The sequence below is a fragment of the Bubalus bubalis genome, chromosome X, assembly GCF_019923935.1.
Source record: "Bubalus bubalis isolate 160015118507 breed Murrah chromosome X, NDDB_SH_1, whole genome shotgun sequence".
Lineage (NCBI taxonomy): Eukaryota > Metazoa > Chordata > Mammalia > Artiodactyla > Bovidae > Bubalus > Bubalus bubalis.
This window is the reverse complement of record NC_059181.1, coordinates 140,880,435-140,907,292: the sequence shown is the minus strand read 5'-3', so window position 1 is coordinate 140,907,292 and position 26,858 is coordinate 140,880,435. Positions and strand designations below refer to the sequence as shown.

The window sequence follows — 26,858 nt, the reverse complement described above, 5'->3', positions numbered from 1 at the left end:
ATGTGTAAAAAATGGCTTACAATTAAAGAATTAAATCAGGAGGGTAAAATGCTTAGGAAACTCCATAATGGGGTGGATGAACATGCTTTCAAAAATGTGTGTGCAAGGGGTAGCATATTGTAGAGGGGAGTACAGAAGAGACCTGGGTGCAAGTTCTGAATCTTTCACTGACCAGTTGTTTAACCCAGGGCAAGTGACTTGAGGCAAGAACTGAGGTGGTTGGGTTAAAGCAGCACTAGTTCCAACAGTCTGTGTGTTTTATTTCCTTATCCATTCATTCATCCATACCTTCAACATTTATGTTTTGAGATTTATGTTTATGATTATGTTTTGAGATACTATGCATTAGGCATTGAGGTGGGTGCTAGGGGTATGAAGATGAACAAGATGACAGGCAAGTTACTTGCTTTGAGGACCTTTACATTCTAGCAGAACCCAATATCCAGACATAGGATAATTAATAATGATGCTAAATGGAATTAATTAGCATGTAATTAGATGTAATGGCATGGACAGAGGAACGCTTTGGAGCCAGATGAACTTGGGTTTTCATCTCGGCTCTGCTGCTGACTCGGTGTGGTCTTGGGTCAGTCACTTCACCCAGAAAGTGTCAAGATCCTCTTCTGTAAGAAAGGGGTATCTCCCAGTATTGTTGTAACTAGCAGGTGAGATAAAGCCCCTAGCAGGCAGGCACATACTGGAAGCTCAGTTGGTGTTAGTTCTCTTCTTTCTACCTTCCCCCACCACCCCTCCTCTTCCCAGGGCAAAGTAGAACATAGGCCTGAAAACAGCTTGTTTCTCAACTAAGCTTTGTACTGACCTGGAACAATGGGAATGGGGTGTATATTTATCATGCTAAAATTTCTATCAGGTGCTGAGTAGAATCATGAAAATGTATCCAACTGTTGTGGCATATTCATTTAAATTATCAAAGAGAAGCAGTTGGTATTTGGCTTTATAAAAAGCAGATGCTTTAAAACGGGTATGCTGTTTAGTCGCTTAGTCGTGTCCGACTCTGTGCGACCCCATGGACTGTAGCCCGCCAGGCTCCTTTGTCCATGGAATTCTCCAGGCAAGAATACTGGAGTGGGTTGCCATTTCCTTCTCCATTAAAACAGGTATAAATGATATCATATTTCAAAAAGAAAATTCCCACAGGTTCAGTATGTGGTTCTTGTGTAAACTTGATGAGAAACCATCCTAATAACTTACCCACTGGTATATTAAGATGGTGAAAAATGAACAATTTTTCATTTGTTTTGAGCAGCATAACCATGGTTTTTTTAATTAAAAAGCAAATTTTAGTTTATACTTATTTACTGTTGTAATCATTCATTCATTTACTCATTTAACAAATATTTGAGTACCTACTATGTATCAGCACTAATATTTGTTTCCTCCTTGTTGTGATCATTTAGAGCAAATGTTGTCACTGCACTGGATATATCTTCTGATATATCAGATGATCCCGTTTTAGTTAATTCAAAACAGTTTCTTCTTAGGCAGTCCTATGTTTTTTGAATTAGTGGGATTTTTAAAAATTGAATTTTACTCATATAAACTATTCATGTTCGGTATACTTTCATGAAGGATGTTGTCCTGAAACTGAGAAAATCCTTTTCTATCAAATGGTGGAATCCAAAGCCTGCTAACTTTGAATGAGTCCAGAAGTTAACCAAGGGGGCACTTTTGCACCATGAAAATAGCTCTGCTAAACAAAACTTTTCTGTTTAATTTGCCAGCTTTTAATATCTTAGGATATTGAACAAAATAATAAATATTATAGTATGGAGGAAAGCCATTATTTCAAGCTCTTATTTGTTACTTCTGCAAAACCTATTTTTTTCAAAGCAACTTTTATTGTTAATATATATGATGCAGAAAATGAAGGAAGGAAGAGAAAGAAGGTGGGAGGAAGGAAGGAAGTCAAATGTTATTTGTAGACAGAATACGGGTAATGTAATCCAGGAAGTGCTTCTTCCATGGTTGGCAACCTTGGCTTATCATTAACCTGGACTTTAATCACTGACCTAATGCAGTGATTGGAGAAGGAAATGGCAACCCACTCCAGTGTTCTTGTCTGGAGAATTTCAGGGACAGAGGAGCCTGGTGGGCTGCCGTCTATGGGGTCGTATGGAGTCGGACACGACTGAAGCAACTTAGCCTGCATAGCATGGGATGCAATGATGGGAGCAGGAAATAGTCTTAAACTAGGTTTTTACCAAATTACTCAAGAATATACATTTAATAATATGAAGTTCTGTAGTCTAAGCATATGTGTGCCCTCTCTTTGCACCATTTATGAAGAGTAGTCTTGAGCTGCATGTATCATCTATAGTTATATCCCCTCTCTGAGGCTTTTCATTGAATTTCTCATTTAGTCTTAAGTAACAGTTGCCACTTCATATTGTCAAATGGGTTGTGACTTTGTTATCTTTATAGGTTGGATTTGTGTTCCTTTGAAAATATTTTACTTTAAATCAAGAAAATTAATGAAAATCAAGGATCCCGAAGACTTGTCAGTGGAGACACATGATTAAAATGAAAATATTGATGTTAAAAATCCACATCAGCTGGGTTATCATAACTATTTATACCCTCCCACTGTGGATCTACCTATTTCTCAACTTTTAAAAGTCAAACAAGTCACTGTCTCTCTGAACAGAGCCATATCTCGCATCCTTTCAGTTTTTATCTCTTCTGAATAAAATTAATCAAACTATGCAGGAAAAGAACGTTTTCACACATCTAGTCTCAGGGAGTACCACGTAAGCATCATTTGTCTTCTCACCTCCCCCTCCCTCCACCTCCTCCCCATCTTGGCTGGAAATAAATATTGGCTTCCAGGATTTCACAAAGAAGTCTTCAAATTAGCAAGCTTGAGTCATGTGAGGTATACTCCATCATGAGAACCAGCATGTATCCTTCAGGCAAAAACCTCCTACCACTGCCAAAGGCAGAAAATCCTCCATCTTTTGCCTTTGTAGAAGCACAGAGAATTTCAATTAGAGAATCCCTGAGACCAAGATAAATATAAAGGTGCCCACGGAAGAAAGCTAACACTGGGCTTAAAAACAGCTAAATGTAGGCTTTGCCTGCAATGATGCTGAAAATACCCGTATGAAGGGTGAACAATTTAGCAAATACATTCTCAAGCACCTTTTTAGAACTGTTAGGCCAACTATCTGGCTGAAATTTTCATTCTTCTTTTAAACAGTTTGATACCACGTAAGCCCTGTTTTATTATTTAATTGTTTATTTTGAATTAGCATGAGAGAAATTATTTGAACCTATACATGTTCAAAAACCTTAGAAAAAATGCTGGTTTTTCCATTTAACATCTGATAATTCAGGTTCCTTCAACAAAAATTGAGCACTTAGTATGTACTAGGCCCTGTGGGGCATCAGTGATAGGTATTATAAGCCAGTGCCTGCCCCTGCTGAGGGGTTTACAACTCAGTGAGGAGAAAAATAAGGGAAAAAATCAGCCAGCCTTTTTACTCAGCAGTCCAGAGAGAGCTCCCCTCAGAGGTGTCAAAGCAGAGGTTCTACCCATCTGTATTGGGTATCTTTTCCTGCATAGTTCAATTAAGTTTATTCACAAGAGATAAAACTGAAAGAATATGAAATATGGCCTATAGAGTGACAATCACTTTGACTCTTTAAAAGTTGAGAGATCTGTGGATCCATAGTGGGAGGGTATAAATTGCTATGATAACCCAGCTGATACTAATTGATATTTTCTTCAGCATCAATATTTTCATTTTAATCAGGTGTCCCCACTGACAAATCTTATTCTTTTTCAAGATTCTTGATTTTCATAAATTTTCTTGACTAAAAGTAAGGAATTTTCAAAGGAACAAAAACCCAACCTATAAAGATAACTATGCGTGCTTGTGTGTGTGTGTTGAGGTGAAATTCATATGATATAAAAGTAACCATTTTATGGTGTACAATTCAGTGGCATTTAGCACATTCACAGTGTTGTACAATCAGCACCTCTATCTTGTTCTAAGACTATATCATCGCCCCAGAAGAAACCTTGTACCGATTAGTGGTCACTTCCCATTCTCCCCTTCCGTCAGCCTCTGGCAACTAACCAACTGCTTTCAATCTCTAGATTTACCTATTCTGGATATTTCGTATAAATGGAACAATTCACTTAGCATAATGCTTTTTAAGGTTCATCCAAGTTGTAGCATGTACCAGCACTTCTTTTCTTCTTATGGCCAATAATATTTCATTGTATGGATATAGTACATTTTGTTTATCCAGTCATCAGTTTTCCACCCCCTTTTTTTTTTCGGTTGCGCTGAGTCTTTGTTGCTGCGCATGGGCTTTCTGTGGTTACGGTGAGTGGGGACTACTCTCTAGTCGCGGCGTGCAGGCTTCTTATTGCGGTGGCTTCTCTTGCTGAGGAGTACAGGCTCAGTAGTTGTGGCATCCGGACTTAATTTGCCCCATGGCATGTGAATCTTCCTGGACCAGATATCAAACCTCTGTCTCCTGCACTGATAGGCGGATTCCCATCACTGTACCACCAGGGAAGTCCCTCCACCCGTTTTTATGTTAACCCTGAGCAACTACCGCCCTGGTTAGGCTTTTCCCACCCCCTCTGAATCAGCTTGGCTCACGCTTAACCTTGAGGATAAGAGAGCCAAAGCTTTATGTCTTCATCCTCATCATACTTGAGCAGCATTCCCGTGCTAGGCTCTCCTCCACCTGTCCTCATCTCCATGGGCCTTTGCAGTCATTCTCCTCTGAGTCCTTTTTTCTCAGTGTTGTATGTATACTCAGCTGGCTTCTCCTACAGTCAGCATACCTCCTCCAGGAGTTTCTACTTCCCTGGTGACCTTGACGTTCATCAATTCCACATGTACAACTATTTGTGCTTTGTGGCACGATGCCTCGGTTCCCTCTCTGATCCAGTCCTAGCTGGTTTTGCTGCTCCTCTGCCATGTTGTTGGCCTCCATGGCCTGGATCTAGATGTCAGCCCCAGAATGTTTCTGTTCTCTTCTGGCTGATAGATCTACATAGCCACTTGTGTTCATTGTGGATCAGTATCCATTTTGCACTTCCTCAGTATGACGCTGGGACTCTGGGTGGAGTACACGGGGCACCTGGCATTAGAGAATAAACTCCATGAGATCCGCAGGGTCACACTGCAGTGAAGGCATGTCCTCTGCCTCTTACATAATCTTACCTTCCACTTCACCTGAGAGACTATAGACACATACTCTTACTGCGAATTTTCCCTTGTTGCCACTGATCAGACAAGTCTTCCAATGTTTATAAGGCCTCTCCAGGATTTCTCTACTTAATTGGAAAGGCAGAAGCAGGAATATACTAAGCAATTATTTTACTTCTCGAGTTTTGTTCTGGTCTCGAAACCTTATGAATGCTTCAGGAAAGTAGGGTAATGAGACTATTTTTCTTCTGCTGGATTGGAGGGATAGACTGTGTCATAGCAACAAGTGGGAATGAATGTGAGAACCATTAACACCCAATTTCTGACATGTGCAAAATAATTTTTTTTAATTGAGATGAACAAAATGGTTGATTTTTGCTGTATATGCAGGAAAGATGAGGGAAAATTGTTGATTCTGTTTTTATAATGCAGTTATTTAAAGAACACTGTTTTGAGGATTTGAGGTAGGGGGAGGGGCCAATTTGTAACACTAAAAGGTTTTTCACTGGTTCACAGAGCAAAACGAAAAGACCTTCAGAATCTTCAATCTGGCAATGAATGATTAATTGCAGAAAAGACCTATGTGCCGAGTGTATAGATATTCAGACACAGACATTTGCACAGCTCATTCCAATCACATCAGAACAGGCCAGCAGAATTCAGCAGTTGCTACATATAGCTCCCATACTCTCATGCTAAAATAAGTTATTATTATTGTTTGCCTTCTGTTTGTTTAGGATTATGTTGTAGTTTTTGAAGGCTCAAGGCTGTATACATAGATTTTTAAATATGGTATAGCCAGTGAAAACCCCGATGGAGAAGCAAATATAAGATTACAGAAAAACAGAGCCAAGAGGAAGTGGACAGAGGAAAGAAAGTAAACAGTGGATCATGGAAATAAAATTGAGTGATATTGAGTCAAGTTCTAAAGTCATTGGCTTCTGAGCTGGTTTAGGCACAAACCAGACTAAACTCGTGCTGAAGCCAGGGCTTATATCTTTTCTCAGCAGCCCCTGTTGTGGTGGCTGGAGGATTATAATCTGAGGTGCAGTCTTCAGTATCCCAGCTCTTCTCATTGCTAGTTCTTCCTCTGCCCCCTATCCTGCAGGAAGCTCTGCTTGTGAAAGGCTGGTAGGAGGGAGAGAGGAACAAATAGGGATTTGGTTGGTTTTCCTTTTTTTTTGACCAGGAAAATATTATTTTGTTTGGAGCACTGTCTGCCTCCACGGCTTCTCGGTCCCCTTCAGACATTTTTGGATTTCATTTTATTCAATCTTCCTGGAAGCAGAAACATGACTCTTGAATTTTTTCTGATTTGACTGTGTGTCCTAGAATGAAAGTACTGAGGTATAGCTAGTATGGCAGCTTACATTCTAACTTGCTTTAGGTAAACATAATTGCTCACGGAAAAGTTTGGAAGGAAAAATAGATTACATAGAAAATGGCTTAACTTGGTGTAGCATGAAATATTTGTGTCAGTGAAAGATTTTTTATAATCCTGATAAGGTAAAATAGATACATTTGGCATGCACCCCCGTGCAATAATTCCTCTAAGGGCTTAGATTGGCATATTCTCCATCATATATTTATTTCAAAACTTGCCTCTAGTGACAGCTATTTTTCAGGACCTACTCTATGGCAATACAGTGACATTTATCCCTTAAGATTATAGTGTCACATACAGCAGCTCAACCTGCAGAATTGAGTGAGAAAAACCCAGCTTATCCTAGTGACTAACAGCATAATGTGGTCTGCCACATTCAGGATGGGCTTGTCAACTGTCAGGTCTAAAGTAGTGAGAGGAGACACCCTCATGGCTCAGCACAGATGTCTGTAACCACCTGTTGAAGGCTGGATGACCTATTCTTGAAGCAGAGTGTGCCCTATTAGTACTTAGGCCAGCCCCACCCACGCTCAGTTGGATCATCTCATTATAAGAAGAGCATTTGGGCCTTCAAGACAGGACCCCACACATCCATACCCTCACCAAACCAATCTCACCACACAGCTTCCTCTTTGAAATGTGATTCTGAAGGTGGAGTAAGGCCTGTCTCCTATTATGGTCACTGCTCCATGCACTGCTCCATTTTTGCTTGGAAGGCTTAGGAGACGGATCCATGAAGGACTATAATTGCTTTTAAGAAATTATTTATTTAACACATCAGGGCTTCTATGTGCTTGAGGTATTATTGCTTCCTTCAGAGTAGGCAACTTTAGTAGGTCATGGACTGACTTCACTGAGGCCACCAGTCCTCAAAATATTTTTTGACATCTTCTTTAGGAAAGGGTCCCTGATAGCTCAGTTGGTAAAGAATCTGCCTGCAGTGCAGGAGACCCCGGTTTGATCCTCTGGAGAAGGAATAGGCTACCCACTCCAGTATTCTTGGGCTTCCCTAGTGGCTCAGCTGGTAAAGAATCTGCCTGCAGTGCGGGAGACCTGGGTTTGATCCCTGGGTTGGGAAGATTCCCTGGAGAAAAAGCCTTGAGGTCATATGGTCAGTTTCCCAGTCTGCAAGCTGTTGGTGTTCAGCCCCACTGATCATCAGTGATACAGATGGAGAATTAGAGAAGGCCCTGAGAGGTTAGGATGCATGAGCCTGGTGATTGGTGCGTGTCTGGAAGAGTGAGCGCAGTCACTAGAATGATACAGGTGAAGGGTTTAATCTTGGTTTAGACATTGACTGTGTGCTTCTGGCAGGTCCTTTAACAGCACAACCTCTTCCCTTATTTTGAGATGGGCATAATTGTACCTGTTCTGCAGGACTGTTGTGAAGGGCTGTGCTGACACATGAGTACATGATCGCTGTTGTTGATATTGGCACATCATTAGGGTGTGGTTGAACAGGACAGGTAAATGGCCAGGGCCAGGGTGAAGAGTTGTAGGCCATTCTTCCTGTCAAGGCACACTGGATTTGGGGTAAATATCTGTAAGTCTTTTGGAACCACACTGTTGAATGGGGAGGCTGCTTAAGCTGCGTTATACCATTTGGGATCTATTTGGGGTAAGAGGATAAAAGGAGCTGTGTATTTCTTGTGACACTTAAACTGGTTTTACATAGACTTTCCGGAGAGGCACTCCAGAAATGTTTTAAGTAACGTCAGAATCGCTGATGGTACCCAACATAGTTTTGGCTGTATACATTCTGATTGATATTTATTTACAAATTTGAAGTCTGCCATTGCTTTCTATTCAGCGCTCTGAGAGCACGTAAGGGAGGTGGCGAATTGACTGAAACAAGGCTGCTGGGCGGGACAAGTGCCCCGGCCTTTTCTGTCTGAAGTGGACAGTCAGTCCTTGAGTGATAGCAGTGTTGCTGCATCAGAACGCCTTTGACTGACACAAGCAGAACCCGCCTGAAACGTTTTCATCCAGGTGCTCTGACCCAGAAGAGTTATTTCTGGCAGTCACTGAGCATCAAGAAAATGGACTCTTGAGACTCTGAGTTTGAAGGACAGGCAGAGGCCTGTTAGGGGAGCCTCTTGGGAGGCTCTTGCCAGTGGCTCTGCTCTTAGACCCCTCTGGCTGCCTTATTGTTGGGGCTGCTGTGATCTCCTATAGATTTTACCCGCTGCAGGAAACGATTGGCAGGTGCCCCTTCCCTACTGCCACTGGCCCCAGTTCTTGCCCCAGGGTAGGCTTTTGGGGGCTCCTTTGCGAGAAACTCAGCTCTGCAGGTTTTTTGTTTGTTTGTTTGTTTTTTGCCCTTTACCTCCTATACTTAAGCGAATGCAAAATATTGGTTGCGTTTCTCTGGTGATTTTTACTAATAAAGTCAAGCAGTTAGGAATTAACAAAAAGCACCCAGAGGCAAATTGAAAAGTTATGGGGCAATCATAAAAAGCCATGGAGTAGTTGTTTCAATGCATAGCTTTCGGGTCAGCAAGCCTGGGTTTGGATTTCTGCTCCAGTAGGTATTAGCTCTTTCTCTTCTCTGAGCCCATTTCCACATCTGCCCAATGGAGTTAATAATTTCTACCTTTAATGAATTGTTGACAGGATTCAGAGATATTGTGAATACAGAGTACAGTGCCCAAAATATAGTAGGCCCTTAAGAAATGGTAGCTGCTATTGCTGTTCTTCAATAAAATGAGCCTATAAAAATGGTTCTTCCCGTTCTTTACTGGAAGAGACATGGAGCTCTGCATGACTTTAATTCCCTTCAGTGATCCATTTCTGAAGTCTTTTACCAACAAAGGTCCGTCTAGTCGAAACTATGGTTTTTCCAGTAGTCATGTATGGATGTGAGAGTTGGACTATAAAGAAAGCTGAGCACTGAAGAATTGATGCTTTTGAACTGTGGTGTTGGAAAAGACTCTTGAGAGTCCCTTGGACTGCAAGGAGATCCAACCAGTCCATCCTAAAGGAAATCAGTCCTGAATATTCATTGGAAGGACTGATGCTGAAGCTGAAACTCCAATATTTTCCAACCTGATGTGAAGAACTGACTCATTGGAAAAGACCGTGATGCTGGGAAAGATTGAAGGCAGGAGGAGAAGGGGACGACAGAGGATGGGATGGTTGGATGGCATCACTGACGTGATGGACATGAATTGGGGTAGCCTCTAGGAGTTGGTGATGGACAGGAAAGCCTGGTGTACTGCAGTCCCTGGCGTTGCAAAAAGTCAGATACGACTGAGCAACTGAACTGAACTGAATAGGGAGACAGCTTCACCCACTCCCTCTCATCTTTATCTTTTTTTTTTCTTCCTTCTGCAAAAATGTTAAAATCCTCACCCTTGCCCCTGTTCAGCACAGGTGGTAGGCATTTGGGCCCACTGCTGATAAAGTGAGAGTTAATTGCATCTATGGATATGTCCTAGACTAGACTGCCTACCTTTAATATCTTGTTTCATAGCAAAGGCCGTTTCAACGGTTCCACCTAGAACTTCTTAACAGTGACTCATTCAGGGAATCTTTCTATTTTACTTACGTTAGAAACCAGGAAGGGAGAGGTTGCAGGGCAAATCTAGTTGCCCAATTCTCTGAAGTCCTTTCTGTCACCCTTGGGTTAACCTTTGTGGAAAAGGAGAGAGGTCATTAAAATCAGTCATGATTGCCCAATTTCTCAAGCCAATGAATGTTACTTTTTTACGTGAGTGTGCCTTTGATCCTTGGATTTGTCGCCTCTGTAATGAAGTTTCATTTCCCTCTGAAGGAAAATTTACTTTGATTTGTAGCTCCGGTGTCACAGGAGCGTCTACATTTTGCCCCCTGGTATTTTAGTGGTCCACGTGTCTCCGAATGGATGGATCTTAAGCCACCATAGTTTGAGTTACTCGATGGCCCATTTTGTCCCCCTTCTTGCTTCTGGGCACAGCTTCAGGCCCAGAGCTGGGATAAGTCCCTCTTGAAAGAGAGCCAGAGTGAGCTGGCCTCACCTGGGGTCAGGGTGCACCAGCCTTGGGTCCAAGGGATGTGTAGAGGGTTATGCTACACAAGAACTCAGGCTGGGCAGTTCCCTGGATATCGAGTAGTTAAGCCTCCGAGCTGCCAGTACAGGGAGTGAGTGAGGGTTCGATCCCTGGTCAAGGAACTAAGATCCCACATGCCATGCAGTGTGCCCCCCCACCAAAAAAAAACTCAGGCTGAAAAGCTTAATGACCAGGACCAGAAAAGGCCTGAAGGGGCCAGAAAAAGCTATTGCTGTGGCCTGCCCCTCCTTATCCTTGACTCAATGGCATCTCCTCTGAGGAGCCTGAATCCTCCTGCCCCAAGCCCAGTCTGAGTTAAGACCCTCAGCACATAGGTGTCCCTCTGGCACATCTCCAGTGAGCATGTTTTATCTAATCTTCCACTAGAAGACAAGCCCTGTGTCTTCTCTATGTATCCTCCCTGTTTAGTTGTACCTGCCGTAGGATTGACTCTCTCTACTGTTGAATACTGTTGAATTCAATAAATGAACCAACAAACATACTTGTCGGTAACAAACCTGAGTACCAGATCCAGCTTGCTCATGGTATATGTGTCTGCCTTTGGACAGGTTTACTTTAACTCTATGTTTTATTTCCTCCTTCTATGAAATGGTGAAATTAATGCTTCCCCTGCTGACCTCATAGGGTTGTTGTGAGCCTCCAATAAGCAAATGCATATGAAATATCTTTGAAAATTGTGAGGCACCCTCCATTTACCAGGTGTTAATGTAGAAAAGTGCTTCCCAAGTGGCTCAGTGGTAAAGAATCCGCTTGCCAATGTAGGAGATGTAGGTTTGTTCCCTGGGTTGGGAAGATCCTCTGGAGAAGGGAAAGGCTACCCACTCCAGTATTCTGGCCTGGAGAATTCCATGGACTGTATAGTCCATGGGGTCGCAAAGAGTTGGACACGACTGAGTGACATTCACTTCACTTCACTTCGGGAAGATCATCTGGAGAAGGAAATGGCAACCCATTCCAGTATTCTTGCCTGGTGGGCTGCAGCCCATGGGGTCACAAAAAAGTCAGAGACAACTTAGGGACTAAACAACAAAAATGTAGAAAAATAGATCAGACACGGAGGGAAGTTTTACCTTGAATAAATGGCATTATGTGTTGGCTAATTAGCATAGCATTACTGGACTCTCTTTATGAATACACAGCTTTGAGCATCTTCCTGAGTATCTCTCTGTCTATGCATCTCTCCAGAAAGAGTACTTTAAAAAAATTGGGGACTTCCTGGTGATCCAGTGGTTAAAACTTCACCTTCCCATGGAGGAGGGGTTCAGGTTCAGTCCCTGGTTAGGGAGCTAAGATCCCACATGCTTTGCGGCCAAAAAACCAAAACATGACACAGAAGAATATTGTAGCAAATTCAATAAAAACTTAAAAAATAGTCCACATCGAAAACATCTTTAAATTCCTTTTTTCCTTAAGCAAATCCACCTATTCCCACAAACTTCTATTTTTAAACAAGCCATTCCACAGTGTTGAATAAACTGATTGGCCCTGCTTAAGGAGATACTTTGGGGGATTTGTAGCATCAGTTTAAAGTAATGAAAAGTCTTAGTGACAGACTTTTAAAATAAATGCAGCTTTATTACATTCAAGCACATATAACAACACCACTGGGAATAGAACTTGAAGAAAGCCTGCATCAGAGAATCAAAGTGAACCAATAAGGATCGTTGATAATGAGGCTATTGTGCGAATGTCCTGCTGAAGACCAACATCCTCAAACGGGCTAACGTACCCCTGATGAAACCCATTAATTTTAGAAACTCTTCCCCTGCTCTTCATAGATATGATGAAAGTCCAATTAAAGCCCCCCTTCACATGGCTTCTGGATGACCCAGCTTTTCCAAACCCCAGCAGATGGCATTTAGCTGGAGTGCTCTGTCCTCTGGTTATAACATAGGGATCCTGAACCGCAAACACCCTCTGGCCCCTGTGGTGATCAGCTTGGTCAGGTTGGCCCAAGACTTTCTAATTTGGGCACAGAATGTCCCAAGTCCTGGGAAATTTCTCAGTCTCAGGCAAAGAGGGACAGTTGGTCATCTCCTGGCAACTATGCCCTTAGGAGCATAGGGAAAAGGCACCACCATAGGAGGTTTACACTGGATGATTGAAGTGTTGCTGGGGAACTGCAGATCTGTTCGGCTTTCAGCCGTCACGGTTTACCTTCTCTTACCTTTTCTTCCCTGAGGCATTCTGAAACCTTCTCTCTTCCCTTTGCCCCCTCTAATTCCTGTCTGAGCGTGCAGTGAAACTTCAGAAAGTAGGACTGAGTGGAGGTGGCATAGCCCAGGGGTAGAGCATTTGACTGCAGAGAGTAGGACTGAAACAGTGAAAGTCTTAATCAAAAGAATGGCTAACATTTCTATAGTGCTTCTCATGTGTGCATTAAGTTAATTCTCACCACAGCCTTCTGATCTGGACGTGATTGTTGTTGTTCTGTCGCTCAGTTGTGTCCAACTCGTTGTGACCCCATGGACTGCAGCACGCCGGGCTTCCCTGTCCTTCATCATCTCCCAGAGCTGCTCAAACTCATGCCCATTGAGTCGCTGATGCCATCGAACCATTTCATCTTCTGTTGTCCCCTTCTCCTCCTGCCTTTAATCTTTCCCAGCATCAAGGTCTTTTCCAACAAGTCAGTTCTTCACATCAGGTGGCCAAAGTATTGGAGCTTCAGCTTCAGCATCAGCCCTTCCAATGAATATTCAGGACTGATTTCCTTTAGGATGGACTGGTTGGATCTCCTTGCTGTCCAAGGGACTCTCAAGAGTCTTCTCAAGCACCACAGTTCAAAAGCATGAATTCTTTGGCACTCAGCCTTTTTTATTGTCCAGCTCTAACATCCATACATGACTACTGGAAAAACCATAGCTTTGACTATATAGACCTTTGTCTGCAAAGTAATGTCTCTGCTTTTTAATATGCTGTCTAGGTTTGTTGTTGCTTTTCTTCCAAGGAGCAGACATCTTTTAATTTGGTGGCTACAGTCACCATCCACAGTAATTTTGGAGCCCAAGAAAATAAAAGTCTGTCACTGTTTCCATTGTTTCCCCATCTTTTTGCCATGAAGTGATAGGACTAGATGCCATGGTCTTCGTTTTTTGAATGTTGATGTTTAAGCCAGCTTTTCCACTCTCCTCGTTCACCTTCATCAAGAGGCTCTTTAATCCTTTTTGCTTTCTACCATAAGGGCGGTGTCATCTGCATATCTGAGGTTATTGATAATTCTCCCTGCAACCTTGATTCCAGCTTGTGCTTCATCCAGCCCAGCATTTCACATGATGTACTCTGCATATAAGTTAAATAAGCAGGGTGACAATATAGAGCTTTGACGTACTCCTTTCCCAATTTGGAACCAGTCTATTGTTCCATGTCTGGTTCTAACTGTTGCTTCTTGACCTGCATACAGATTTCTCAGGAGGCAGACCCGGTGGTCTGGTATTCCCATCTCCTGAAGAATTTTCCACAGTTTGTTGTGATATACACAGTCAAAGGTTTTAGTGTGGTTAATGAAGCAGAAGTAGATGTTTTTCTGAAATTCTCTTGCTTTTTCTATGATCCAATGGATGCTGGTAATTTGATCTCTGATTCCTCTGCCTTTTCTAAATCCAGCTTGAACATCTGGAAGTTCTCAGTTCATGTACTGTTGAAGCCTAGCTTGAAGGATTTTGAGCATTCTTTGCTAGCATGTGAAATGAGTACAATTGTGCAGTAGTTTGAACATTCTTTGGCATTGCCCTTCTTTGGGATTAGAATGAAAACTGACTTTTTCCAGTCCCGTGGCCACTACTGAGTGTTCCAAATTTGCTGGCATATTGAGTGCAGCACTTTCACAGCATCATCTTTCAGGATTTGAAATAGCTCAGCTGGAATCCCATCACCTCCACTAGCTTTGTTCATAGTGATGTTTCCTAAGGCCCACTTGACTTCACACTCTAAGATGTCTGGCTCTAGGTGAGTGATCACACCATCATGGTTATCTGGGTCATGAAGATCTTTTTTGTATAGTTTTTCTGTGTCTTCTTGCCATCTCTTCTTAATATTTTCTGCTTCTGTTAGGTCCATACTGTTTCTGTCCTTTATTGTGCCTGTCTTTGAATGAAATGTTCCCTTGGTATCTCTAATTTTCTTGAAAGGATCTCTCCTGTTGTTTTCCTCTATTTCTTTGCATTGTTCACTGGAAAAGGCTTTCTTATCTCTCCTTGCTCTTCTTTGGAAATCTGCATTCAGATGGATATATCTTTCTTTTTCTCCTTTGCCTTTGCTTCTCTTCTTTTCTCAGCTATTTGAGAATAGCTCAGTCAACCATTTTGCCTTTTTGCATTTCTTTTTCTTGGGATGGTTTTGATCAGTGCCTGTTGTACAGTGTTATGAATCTCCATCCATAGTTCTTCAGGACATGATTATTACCCTCATTTATTGATGTGGTTGAAAGTGAAAGTCACTCAGTCGTGTCTGACTCTTTGCAACCCCATGGAGTGTACAGTCCATGGAACTCTCCAGGCCTGAATACTGGAGTGGGTAGCCTTTCCCTTCTCCAGGGGATCTTCCCAACCCAGGGATTGAACCCAGGTCTCCCGCATTGCAGGCAGATTCTTTACCAGCTGAGACAAAAGGGAAGCCCCAATGATATGGTTAAATAGCAACAAAAGCCACGGCACTATTAAGAGAGGTAGGATCCGAAATCAGGTAGTCTATGCTGTCTTGTCCACGACACTGCCTGTCACACGCTTGGCTTCTCTTCTTCCTGTTCTTGATGGAAACCCTGATCTAAGCTTGTTCTCCTAGTCCAGCACACTTGGGATAGGTGTTCTGTGTGGCTTTTCTTGGCCTGTGCTGCTAAATTCTATCCTTCCCTTGGTCTGTCCCCAGTCCTGGCCCAGGGAATTGCAGTTCTTTTTCTGCCTCTTGCACCATGCTTCTCAGCTTTCAAATTTTCTCAGGGCTGGAAGGTGGTATCCCCTGGGAGAAAGAGCCAATGACCTTCACCTCCTTCTGAGGCCAGCCCTCCATTCCATCTCCCCTACACCATGGCTCCTATGATAACACCATTACCTATGAATGTGAAGCCCATGCAAGTAGAGACCCCTTTAGCCCTAGACTGGAAGTCCAGCTTGGCTCTTAACTCTACCACAAACTGGTTTGTGTGACCTTGGGCAAGTCACTGACCGCCAGTCTTCTATTTGTAAAATGGAGTTAGACAAGATGACCTCTAAAGCTCTTTCCAGCTCTAACAGTCCATGAGTTTCAATGGCAAGGATATTTGATGGAAGGGGGGAGTCTGAATGGAGGAGGATTGCTCTAAAGCCTCCTTGATGACATTGAATATCCAGTTCTTTCTCTGATGGCTTCCCAAACAGACCAAAGTGAAAGCAATTGAAAAGGAGCCCCGGGGTGTAATCATTCTCATTAGAACAGATCCTTCGGGTATCTTTGGGGCTACAGGGGGGCAGGTAGGTTGGCTGATTGAGCTGTCAGAGTACTCAGTTTCTGATATTGGAGAGTTTGGGGTGAAATTCACATAATTAAACCTTAAAGAAATTGCCACCCCCATAGCACCACACGACCCCAGTGGAGCTTCTGAGCAAAAGAAATGGAATTCAGTGTCTGTTGCTCCAAATAATATTTGACACAACCACCCAGAATGAAAATGAGAAGCCCTCAATCCACAGAGCTCTATCAGTGCGGGGAGAGATCCATCGAGTGGAGTGCCAGGGGCTGAAGGGCAGGTCAGAGCAGAGGGATACAAAGTGGCTGAGCAAACCCAAGGGAGGGAGACAATTCTCTCTTTGCTGAAACCCTCAGGGCTAGAGAGCTAGGGTAATTTTTGACCTAGCTGTCCTTGTGTGCATTGCTGTGAGCTTTTATTAAGTATTTGTGTAGCAGTTTATATTTCACCAAGTGCTTTACAATCACTTTTATTTGGCTGAGTAAAGTTTTCCTGGAATCCCATCTACTTTATGATCAGGAGAGGCACTTCTTGTTTGCTTAGCACCACCCTGCACACAGCTGCACACAATAGGCCCCTTGTTCTGGCCGGAGAGCAGGTGCAAAGAGTCGAGGACCTGGAGGCACCTGCCAACTGCTGGGGAGGCTGGAGTAGGGGTGGTTTACACTTCAGTTCACCTTTCCTTCACTCTGTTACTCTTGAGTGTTATTTTATTGCTGGTGACTAGAGAGCAGCCGTGCCAGACTTGGGCCCGCCAAGGACAGAGCTGTTCTGCTATTGGCAGTGGAAGGGCTGGTGGCTCTAGTCTGGTTCCTCTGGCCATGCCCACCATGGGCACCGTCTTCCACCAGGGGAATACTGGAACACACTTCCACCAGAGTGTTTCCTTCTGCTCCCCAGGGCCCTGACTGCAGCCTGCATCCTGGGGCTCTGGGACCGAGTTTAAGAGAAGGCAGCAGAAGTGGCAGTTCTGCTTTCTTCGGGCCAGACTTTTTAGTGTCCTTGGGCAAGTCTAACGCCTTCTTCTTGCTAGTTTCTTCTCCTCTCCATCAGCCACAGAGGCGCCCTCTGCTGGCTCTCTGGGTGTCGTGATGGAGGCCGGTGTGTGTCCTCAGCTCATGAAGTGGTGGGCTGCACGTTCTCAAGCATCAGTTTGCAGGGAAATCCCACACAGTCACTAGTTGAAGATTTCATTTTCTGAGGACCAGATTTGCCAAAGACCAAACCAGAATCTGGTCTGTGAAGTCCAAACTGGGGATAGTGGGCTTAGGACACTGGACAGTTCAGTGTCTCTAACTCCCAGGGTTCTGTGACTAAGCACAGAGCTGCGTAGATGCTTAATAGGCAAGTGCAGAATAGAAGGTATTTGCATTCTGTACTGACATGTGCTAAGTCGCTTCAGTCGTGTCCAACTCGTTGCAACCCCATGGACCATAGCCCACCAGGCTCCTCTGTCCGTGGGATTCTCCAGGCAAGAATATTGGAGTGGGTTGCCATGCCCTCCTCCAGGGGATCTTCCCAACCCAAGGATTGAACCCAGGTGTCCCACATTGCAGGTGGATTCTTTACCATCTGAGCCACCAGGGAATCACATTGCTTAAGGTAGCTGCTGCTGCTGCTAAGTCACTTCGGTCGTGTCCGACTCTGTGTGACCCCATAGACGGCAGCCCACCAGGCTCCCCCATCCCTGGGATTCTCCAGGCAAGAACACTGGAGTGGGTTGCCATTTCCTTCTCCAATGCAAGAAAGTGAAAAGTGAAAGTTTAGTTGCTCAGTCGTGTCCGACTCTTCGCGACCCCATGGACTGCAGCCTACCAGGCTCCTCTGCCCATGGGAGTTTCCAGGCAAGAGTACTGGAGTGGGGTGCCATTGCCTTCTCCGTGGTTAAGGTAGCACAAAACTCTTCTCTTTACTTCTAAGCTCAGATATCTTTTTGTCACTGGGTTGTTATTCCCTTCCCCAGGGGAATTGTCCTGACCCAGGAATCGAACCCATGTCTCTTACATCTCCTGCATGGGCAGGTGGGTTCTTTACCACTAGTGCCACCTGGGAAGCCTCTGTACTGATGGAAGACAGCAAATCCTTTTTCTGACCCCCAAAACTGAGAACCTGGAAATTTCACCATCAGATTTGAAACCCTCTCGAAGTTATTGCCTTGACCGTAGCGAGTATAACAGATGGGTTCAAAGAATTGCTTTCACAATGGTAAAATCTTCTCAGAAGCGGGCCAAAGTTTAGACCACTGGAATAGGGTTTGTGATGCAAATTGATATTGTGTAGTGTGGGTGGGCTCAGTGTGGGAGCCCAAGCGATGGGACACAAGCTGCATGAGTGAGTGGTGTTCGCGCTGTGGCAACTCTCCTGTTCGGCTGGCCCAAGTGGGCAGTGACCCACCACTTGAATGATGGTGTTCACTGGGGCCTCAGGCAGGAACTCTGCCATCCCCTACCTGGCCATTGTTTTCCAAAGTGCTGCGATCTGGAGGCTTGGGACACAGTAGCAGGTTTTCCTGGCAGGGCCCAGACAGAAGTCCAGTATAATGCAGGTCCTCAGTCACTGGCTCCAGATTTGGGGGGAAGACCCCAGGGGAACAGACTGACAAGAGCTGGGCAGAATAGATCAGCTTTGGATGAAGTCTTCAGTCTCAATTCATTTCAATAGAGGTTTATTGACTGCCTGTTGTATGCTGGCCACTGGATAAAGCAGAGGACTGACTCAGGTGAATATAAACACAGAAACCAGGATGGAATTTGGCCATATGGCCCAGGAAAATATACCTGACAAGACGAAGCCATGCCTGAACATGTAGGGTTCACCCCAAAAGCATGAAATACTGGCTCCAAGGATAGGTCAGACAGCTAAGCTCTCACCATTGTCTCAGGATCTCAGTAGGCCTAATCCCATGCACTGAAGATTTATTGTTGTTGTTCAGTCGCTAAGTCATGTCTGACTCTTTCTGACCCCATGGAGCACAACATGCCAGGCTTCCCTGACCTTCACTGTCCCCTGGAGTTTGTTCAAACTCATGTCCATTGAGCCAGTGATGCCATCCAACCATCTCATCCTCTGTCATCCCCTTCTTCTGCCTTCCATCTTTCCCAGCATCAGGGTCTTTCCCAATGAATCGGCTCTTATCAGGTGTCCACAGTATTGGAGCTTCAGCTTCAGCATCAGATCTTCCAATGAATATTCAGGACTGATTTCCTTTAGAATTGACTGGTTGGATCTCCTTGCAGTCCAAAGGACTCTCAAGAGTCTTCTCGAGCACCACAGTTTGAAAGCATCAACTCTTCAGTGCTCAACCTTCTATATGGTCCAACTCTCACATCCGTACATGACTACTGAAAAAACCATAGCTTTAACTATCCGGACCTTTGTTGGCAAAGTGATGTTTCTCTTTAATACGCTGTCTAGGTTTGTTATCACTTTCCTTCCAAGGAGCAAGCGTCTTTTAATTTCATGGCTGCAGTCACCATCGACAGTGATTTTGGAGCCCAAGAAAATAAAATATGCCACTGTTTCTCCACATTTTCCCCATCTATTTGCCATGAAGTGATGGGACAGGATGCCATGATCTTAGTTTTCTCAATGCTGAGTTTTAAGCCAGGTTTTTCTCTCTCCTCTTTGACCCTCATCAAGAGGCTGTTTACTTCCTCTTCACTTTATGCCATTAGAGTGGTATCATAGGCATATATGAGGTTATCAGTATTTCTTCCTGCAGTCTTGATTCCAGCCTGGGATTCATCCAGGCCAGCATTTTGCATTATGTACTCTGAATATAAGTTAAATAAACAGGGTGACAACATACAGCCTTAACAAACTCCTTTCTCCTGTCTGTTGTTTCAAGTCTGGTTCTAACTTGCTTCTTGACCTGCATACAGGTTTCTCAAGGATTAGGGGCCTGTAAAGGACTGTGGCTTAGACACTGACAACGAAACAGTGACAAGAATGTTGAGCTTTCTTTTAAAGCATTTCAGTAGTACCCATTCATGTAAAAACAGTTTATCCTTTGCTCACAGTCTTTGTCAGTTCATGAAATAAGGTTCAGCAAGACATCCAAAGCAACATTTAGGAGGCTTTTCTTTGTAAAACGCAATGCAAGGAAAAAATCCACAAGTTACATTCTTCTCTAACTCAGACTTGCCTCTCCCTGACACTCCTCTTCAGTCTGTGAAGTGTGATTGTAGGTAGAGTTTGAAAGTTCTCTTCTTCATTTTGAAGATCCTTGCATTAAAGAATGGATGTTTGTTCTGGATCCCGCAGGGACCTGGGACAAACAAAGCAGTGTTCTGAAGAGAAAGATTTGAAAAAGTGTGTGGGTGTTTCCAAGAGCCATCTAATTCATTACTTGTGACAGTTATATGCAAAGTGGAAGCAGAATATTTTCTGTCACAGAGAGCAGGAACATGAAATGTGGAGGGAGGAGAGAGTGAAAAGGCTTCTGACACCCAAAGTTGATCACTCGGGAAACTTGGCTGTCTGCCCTGGGGCACAGGTCAACAATGTCTTCTTCAATGGACTAAAATAAATTCTGAACCGTTTGAAGTCCTAACCATAAGTTCCCTGCCTCAGACGCCCCGTCCACTAGCAGTTTTGTGAGGAGCTCTCTGCTGAGGAGTAGTTCCTTTCAATCAGGCCTGCCTGCTCAGTGCTGGCTACTCACCCAACGGAGACTCTTCCACTTCTCCAGTTCTCTCTGTACAGGGATGAGCAGACTTGAAGCTTCCCCTAAGTATTCATGGCAAGATTTATTCATTCTACTTCAGAAAATTCTTTTCCAAGTAACATTTATTGAAGGCCTATTTTGTGTCGGATACTTTCACAAAACAATACCAGTGCTCGTATAAATGTGTTGGGCCCTCTTCTAAACACTTAACGTATGTTATCTTAAATTTGCTAACATTCATTACATCAGCTAATCCTCAAAACAAATGTGGTGGCATTATCCCTATTTCAGAGATAAGGACACTCAAGTCCAGGAGAGTTTAGTTACTTGTCAAAAGTCACACAGTAGCAGCCTTTGAACGTATGTCTTGACTCTAGGACCAGTGCTCTTTGCACCATATTACTCAGCCTTTCTAAAGTATACGGTCTTTGCTGTCTCAGTAAACTATGTAGACAGGACTGAATTTTACCTTTTAAAAATAAATAATTATTGATCATTATTTTCAACATCAGTTACTTTCATACAATGTTCTCGTGTGTGCGACCTGTTCTTTGACCTCTTCTTCTTGGCTTTTCTATTTGGGGGACGTTGTGGCTTTAATCACATTCCATCAGCAGTGATACCAATAATAATTTGGATGGCTACTGTTTGGCCTCGGTGCATTGAACTAAATGATTTCGAGGGTCCTTTATGACTCAAATATTTTTGAGTTAAAATCTAACTTTCAAAAAAAATTTAAAAAAAGGTAAAAACCACTTCCTTTTGGTTTAACTCCAGTGGGACAAGAAAACATCTGGTTTTCTGGGCTGGAAAGTAAAAGTCACTCAGTCGTGTCTGACTCTTTGGAATTCTCCAGGCCAGAATACTGGAGTGGGTAGCTTTTCCCTTCTCCAGGGGATCTTCCCAACCCAGGGATCGAACCTAGGTCTCCCACACTGCAGGCAGATTCTTTACGAGCTGAGCCACAAGGGAAGCCCAAGAAGACTGGAGTGGGTAGCCTATCCCTTCTCCAGTGGATCTTCCCAATCCAGGAATCAAACTGGGGTTTCCTGCATTGCAGGCGGATTCTTTACCAACTGAGCTATCAGGGAAGCCCACTGTCTGGCCTAGAGGGACTCGGTAAATGAGTTTGGGGTGATTTAATGATAAATCACCATCACACACCTTGTGCTGCTACGTCTCCACTCCCAATTAGTGAACTTTGAATTGCCTTTTTTTTTTTTTTTGCTATTTTTGGAAATCTTACACTGGCTCAGATTCCTCTCCTCCTTGGTATGTTCCCCTCAAGGACACCCCTCAGAGAACCCTTCAGCAGCCCTGCCCGCCCTGGCTTGGTGTCGGCTGCCCGTGGTCAGGGCTCAAAGCCCAGGAGGCTGTTCTCACCAACCTTCCCACACATCAGGCTCTGCCTATGCCGCGGTTCTCACAGGAATCGCTTTTGCTTCCTTATTTACTTTTCTCTCTCCTTACCTCCAGGCTCCTCTGTGGAGTTTGCCTCTTCAGACAAACATTCAGGCATTTTCTCTCTGCCTCCCCATCTCTGCAGGAGGCTGTTCCCCACAGCGGGTGATATCAACTTCTCAAGCTTTCCTCACCATCTGGAAAATATTCTTCGCTTCTTGAGGTTTAAATGACTTCTTGATTATATTCCAAGACCAATCTTTTAGTCTCTCCTCACAGTGAGGTTTGAAACTAGGCTAAAAGTGGATTCTAATATAGCTATTCCCTTATATAGGTAATGTCCACTAGATGAGGTATAAATGGGCTTTCAGCCCCCTGATTTCTACTCTAAATTTTGCTTCCTTTCTGTTGAAATATATCTGTAATTTCTGAAAGGCTATTGTTTGAGAATCAAAGTAGTTCTTGGAGTCCGGTGGTCATATCTGTTTCTGGCACTCTCCTGTCTGATATTTGCTCTGAAGTGGTATTGCTGTACCAACAATTATGAAAACCATTTTTCTTTAGACTTGTGCATACATAAATGAGAAGCAAATTGCTGCCTTCTTTATTAAACATATTTATTAAACTCAGCAATTTTCACTTTTGCTTTATTTTTCTGTTCATTTATGTAAATGAAGACTGCATCTTGGATAGAAAAAGAACATTTTCTTAGGCCTATTGATAAGGTGGGTTTTCTACCCTGTGTTGTAGTTTGTTTTTAAAGGTATTTATACTCTTTAAATTATGCCATTTTTTCACAGTGATTGTTGCAGCCGGAGTGCTTTCCAAGGAAACAGTCTGATAAATCACTGTTTGGGCAAAGGGCTACTTGCAATACTGCAGCCTTTCCATAAGATGGCGCACCGAGAATGTGAGATCTGTAACTTTGTAGATCATCTAAAACCCCTGCAGTAAATGAAACAAGCTTCTGTGAAATTAAATATTTGGTGGGGGGAGGGGGCAAGTTGGTTTTTCTAAGACTTGCTTTCGAATACTTTCCAGTAGTCTAATGCCTAGAAGAAGGAGGAAAGTGAATTTTCTAGCAACTTCTCTCTCCTGCATCTGTACTAGCAATGCTCAAAATCACCAACGTGTATTTAAGGAAGCTTTTAAAGAAGAAATTTCTTCTAAAGGTGAGAGTTATGATACTAACTACCTGTGCTGCTGGGAAAGTCCCTCCCTGGGTCTCAGTTTCTTCATCTGCGCCATCAGTGGATTGGACAAGGGTGCTTCCTATTTGAATGCTGTATGTTTGAATCCATTGATTTCCTTCCACTTCACCTGTGCTGCCTCAGCCGGCACAGACCCAGGAAGAAAAGACTGCCCATTTTACACGTTTGATTCTATTCCTCTTCTACTAGTGCTCTCTTTGTGTCGGTTGTCCTAACACCATCACGCCCAGATGTCCTATTTTCATTGGGTTCCTTTGCTCTTTACGGCTTTTGCAAGGTGTCGCCCCTCCATCCCTGCCCAATCTGCCTGAACAGAGACGTGTCTTCCTTTCACTTTACAAATCAAATTTGCTATTTTTGTGCTAATAAGCAGGTACCACACTGGATGGGGGAAGAAGACACCACAGGTAATGCTTTATGGGGACACTTCTAACATCACGCATAACATGTCCAGTTAAGAAGAGTTTAGATTTAGGAGGCAGGAGCGCCTCTCTATTTTTCCTCCTCCACTGGCCAGTATTCATTGCCAGAACCATGTCAAAGCTTTAGGAAAAAGCAGTGTTCTGGAGAGAGGACAGTTAATCTAATTAGAGATGAGTGTTGCTAAGCAGATAACCCATCCTTAAAATCCCCCATGGCCAACAGTGTCCCCATTCCTGACACTCTGGGCAGTCTGGGTGGGGAGAATTGTGGCCGCAGTGGCTCAGCCTCACTGAAAACCTGTCAGGAACCATTGTACACCAGGGGCACAGAGGAAGTGAGTGAAAATAAAATGCTGGATGAATGAATTAATTACTGCAACTCTACAGAGACACCCCTAACTGAGTCCCTCTGAGCTTAAAGCTTGGAGCATGTATGTTACATAAAATTCCCTGGGGTTCCATTGCATATGTCGTATTGCTACATGGCAGGGAGGCCTTCGCCAACATTCACTTTCCTATTGTCCTTAGAGATTTCAGATCACCTTTGGTGTTTGTCTATACAGTGGTGGTGGAGGAGGATTATTTATATGTCTAACTTCAATACCTTATCTTTCAAGAATGCAAATATTTCACTGAATGGTGATGCTGTTGGATCTCTGTTTGGGAGAAGAAACTCCATACACAGGGCTCTCCTCAAGGGCTTTTAAAGGGCAAGCCCAGGAATCCGCTGATTAGGTAAAGAGAGCTGTTGTGGCAGGCCCTGTTGTGAGCCTCGTAGACCATCACCAGTAGCTGGCTAATTGTATCATACCATGAATTGGGCAGCGTGAAATGGAAACGTCAAATATTTAGTCAGCGTGGATTATTTCTAAAGAATAATAGCAGTGGAGCGGTTAAGAACAGAGGCAGCTGGACGTAGACTCAAACGTTCAAACTCTAGCTTTGCTATTGGGTAGCTGTGTGACCTTCGGCAAGTGGCTTCACTTCATGCCTCGGTGTTCTTCTTTGCAAGAAGGAGCTGATGATAATACTGTCCATCTTGTAGGGCTTTTAGGAGGACTCAGTGTGGTGCTGCGGGTTGTATTTTTCCTCATGCTGGAACAGTATCTGGCACAGAGAGAGCACTCGGCACTGCCAGCTGGTGTTACTGCATGCACTCGGAGGTGCTCTGGGTGGTACACAAGACAACTAACCAAGCCTCTGCCTTCAGAGAGCTCGCAGACTATACAGGCTGGCAAATGGAATGTATGTGGAAGGAGCACAAGCCACTCAGAGTGGTACCCACAATGCATTTGGGTGCAAGAGCAGCAGTTCAGAATGAATCCCAGGGAGGCCCTCAACTCCCATCAGGAGAGGACTCTATGCATCTTCTGGGAAGGTGGGCAAGAACTTGAATGGCTTTTATGCCTCTGTTTAGAGACAGGGTCCTCATAATAATACACATTCAGTCATATCCTTACTGACTGTCCTTTTGAAATAGGTTAGCATTACCTCATTGAAGAGTAGAAAACATATAGGCTGTGTTTAACCTAACAAAGTATAGTTTGTGACCTGATGATAACCATCTGAGGTGTGAAGGAATTCCAGGGTGACATTGTATGTACTGGCCCAAACATGTGTTCTCATAAGGGATCACCGTTAAGCCGGGGATCTAGTCATGGCCAACATAACTCTGATTAACAAGAATATTTTCCCAGAGGCTCTGAGTGAGGCCTAGGAGTTAGGCCCACTTTTTATTTTCCTTTGGTTTGTTTTTTCTTGTTGTTATTGTTGTTGTTTCATGTTGTTTTCTTTTGCCTTAAAAATAACTGCTATATAAATTTTCACTCATTAAAAATTACTGTAAAGGTTTTAAAGTGTAAAAGATATAGAAGGACATAAAAAAGTAAAATTTCCCCCAATATCTTACTTACTGGAAGTAACTGCTTTTACCATTCTTTTTTTTCTCATTAAATTTTTTAAGTGTCTCAAATTCTATGACATATTTTTAATCAAGTTGTTTCCATTAAAAAGTACTGATTTTGAAGACCAATGACTTAGAACGGCCACACAAAAATGAATGGTCCACAAAATATTCTCCTTTCCTTCTGAAGGTTTATCATGCCCGGTTACCATTAACTAGTCTTTCACTATTGAGCTTAAATGGCCAATTGAGACAAACAGTTCTGAGACCATTCTTCCACCACTGATTAAGATGGCAGGTATTGAGGATGTTGTTCATTTAGCCTTCTGAGCTTTCTGGGCAGACTTGGTGACCTTGCCAGCTCCAGTTGCCTTCTTGTCTACTGCTTTGATGACACCCACAGGAACCATCTGTCTCATGTCGCGAACAGCAAAATGGCTCAGAGGAGGATAGAGAAGCTCTCAACACACGTGCGCTTGCCAGGAACCCTATCAGTGATGGTAGCATCACCAGATTTCAAGAATTTGGGGCCATCTTCAGCTTTGTTCTAACTTTGTTCTTTTGATGTCTGCGTAGTATTCCATTTGAACACTCAAGAATTTTAAGATTCTGCTCTACATTTTGTCTGGCTAAGGAGAAAAGAGTAGAGGTGTGAGAAACAGGACATAGTATTGGGGATGGGGGAGAGGTATTCACATACCTAAATGGATAGGGGAAGAGCAGAGTTCCTGGAGAGTTTTAAAATAGTGCCACTAAATTTAAAAATAGGGCCACTAAATTTTAGCAGATGTAGACATCAATCGAACCAGTACTTTTGGTTACTGCTTTGTGGAGTAAATAAAATAAAGTTTTAGGTCTAAGCCATAAGCCGGCTCTTCCCAACACTTCTGTAACCAGAAACCATGCTTAATTTACTAAGTCTTTTGAGGATTTAAATAGCACATGGATAGAGCAAAATAGTGGATGCTGTTTCAACTTTCAGAAAGTTTGGCAAGCTTTTAAACTCAAGGCTGTTTTTAAAAAATTGAGTCACCATGTTTAGTTTAGTCCCGGCTCCTTATCCAAGACTTGGAGGTAAGAAACAAAAAAAAAGAGCTGAAAGGGCATTTTTCTGAATGGCAGGAAATAGACAGTAGGGCCACAAGGGATCAGCTATGGGACTAATTTGACTTAATATTTATAAATGATTTGGA

At 43.3% G+C, this 26,858-nt stretch overlaps 1 protein-coding gene across 3 annotated transcripts in view; it reads left to right on the top strand.

Annotated features, from left to right (window-relative positions):
- GPC3 (glypican 3) overlaps positions 1 to 26,858 on the top strand; it is a 459,758-nt gene that overhangs the window by 311,079 nt on the left and 121,821 nt on the right. The window contains exon 6 of one of the 3 annotated variants that reach the window (XM_044937482.2): positions 9,318 to 9,470. The exons of the other annotated variants lie outside the window; for them this stretch is intronic. Within the exon in view, the coding sequence (XP_044793417.1) occupies positions 9,318 to 9,435 (118 nt within the window). The 3' untranslated portion in view covers positions 9,436 to 9,470. Of the gene's footprint in view, positions 1 to 9,317; positions 9,471 to 26,858 lie in introns of those variants that run through there. 3 annotated transcript variants of the gene reach the window in all.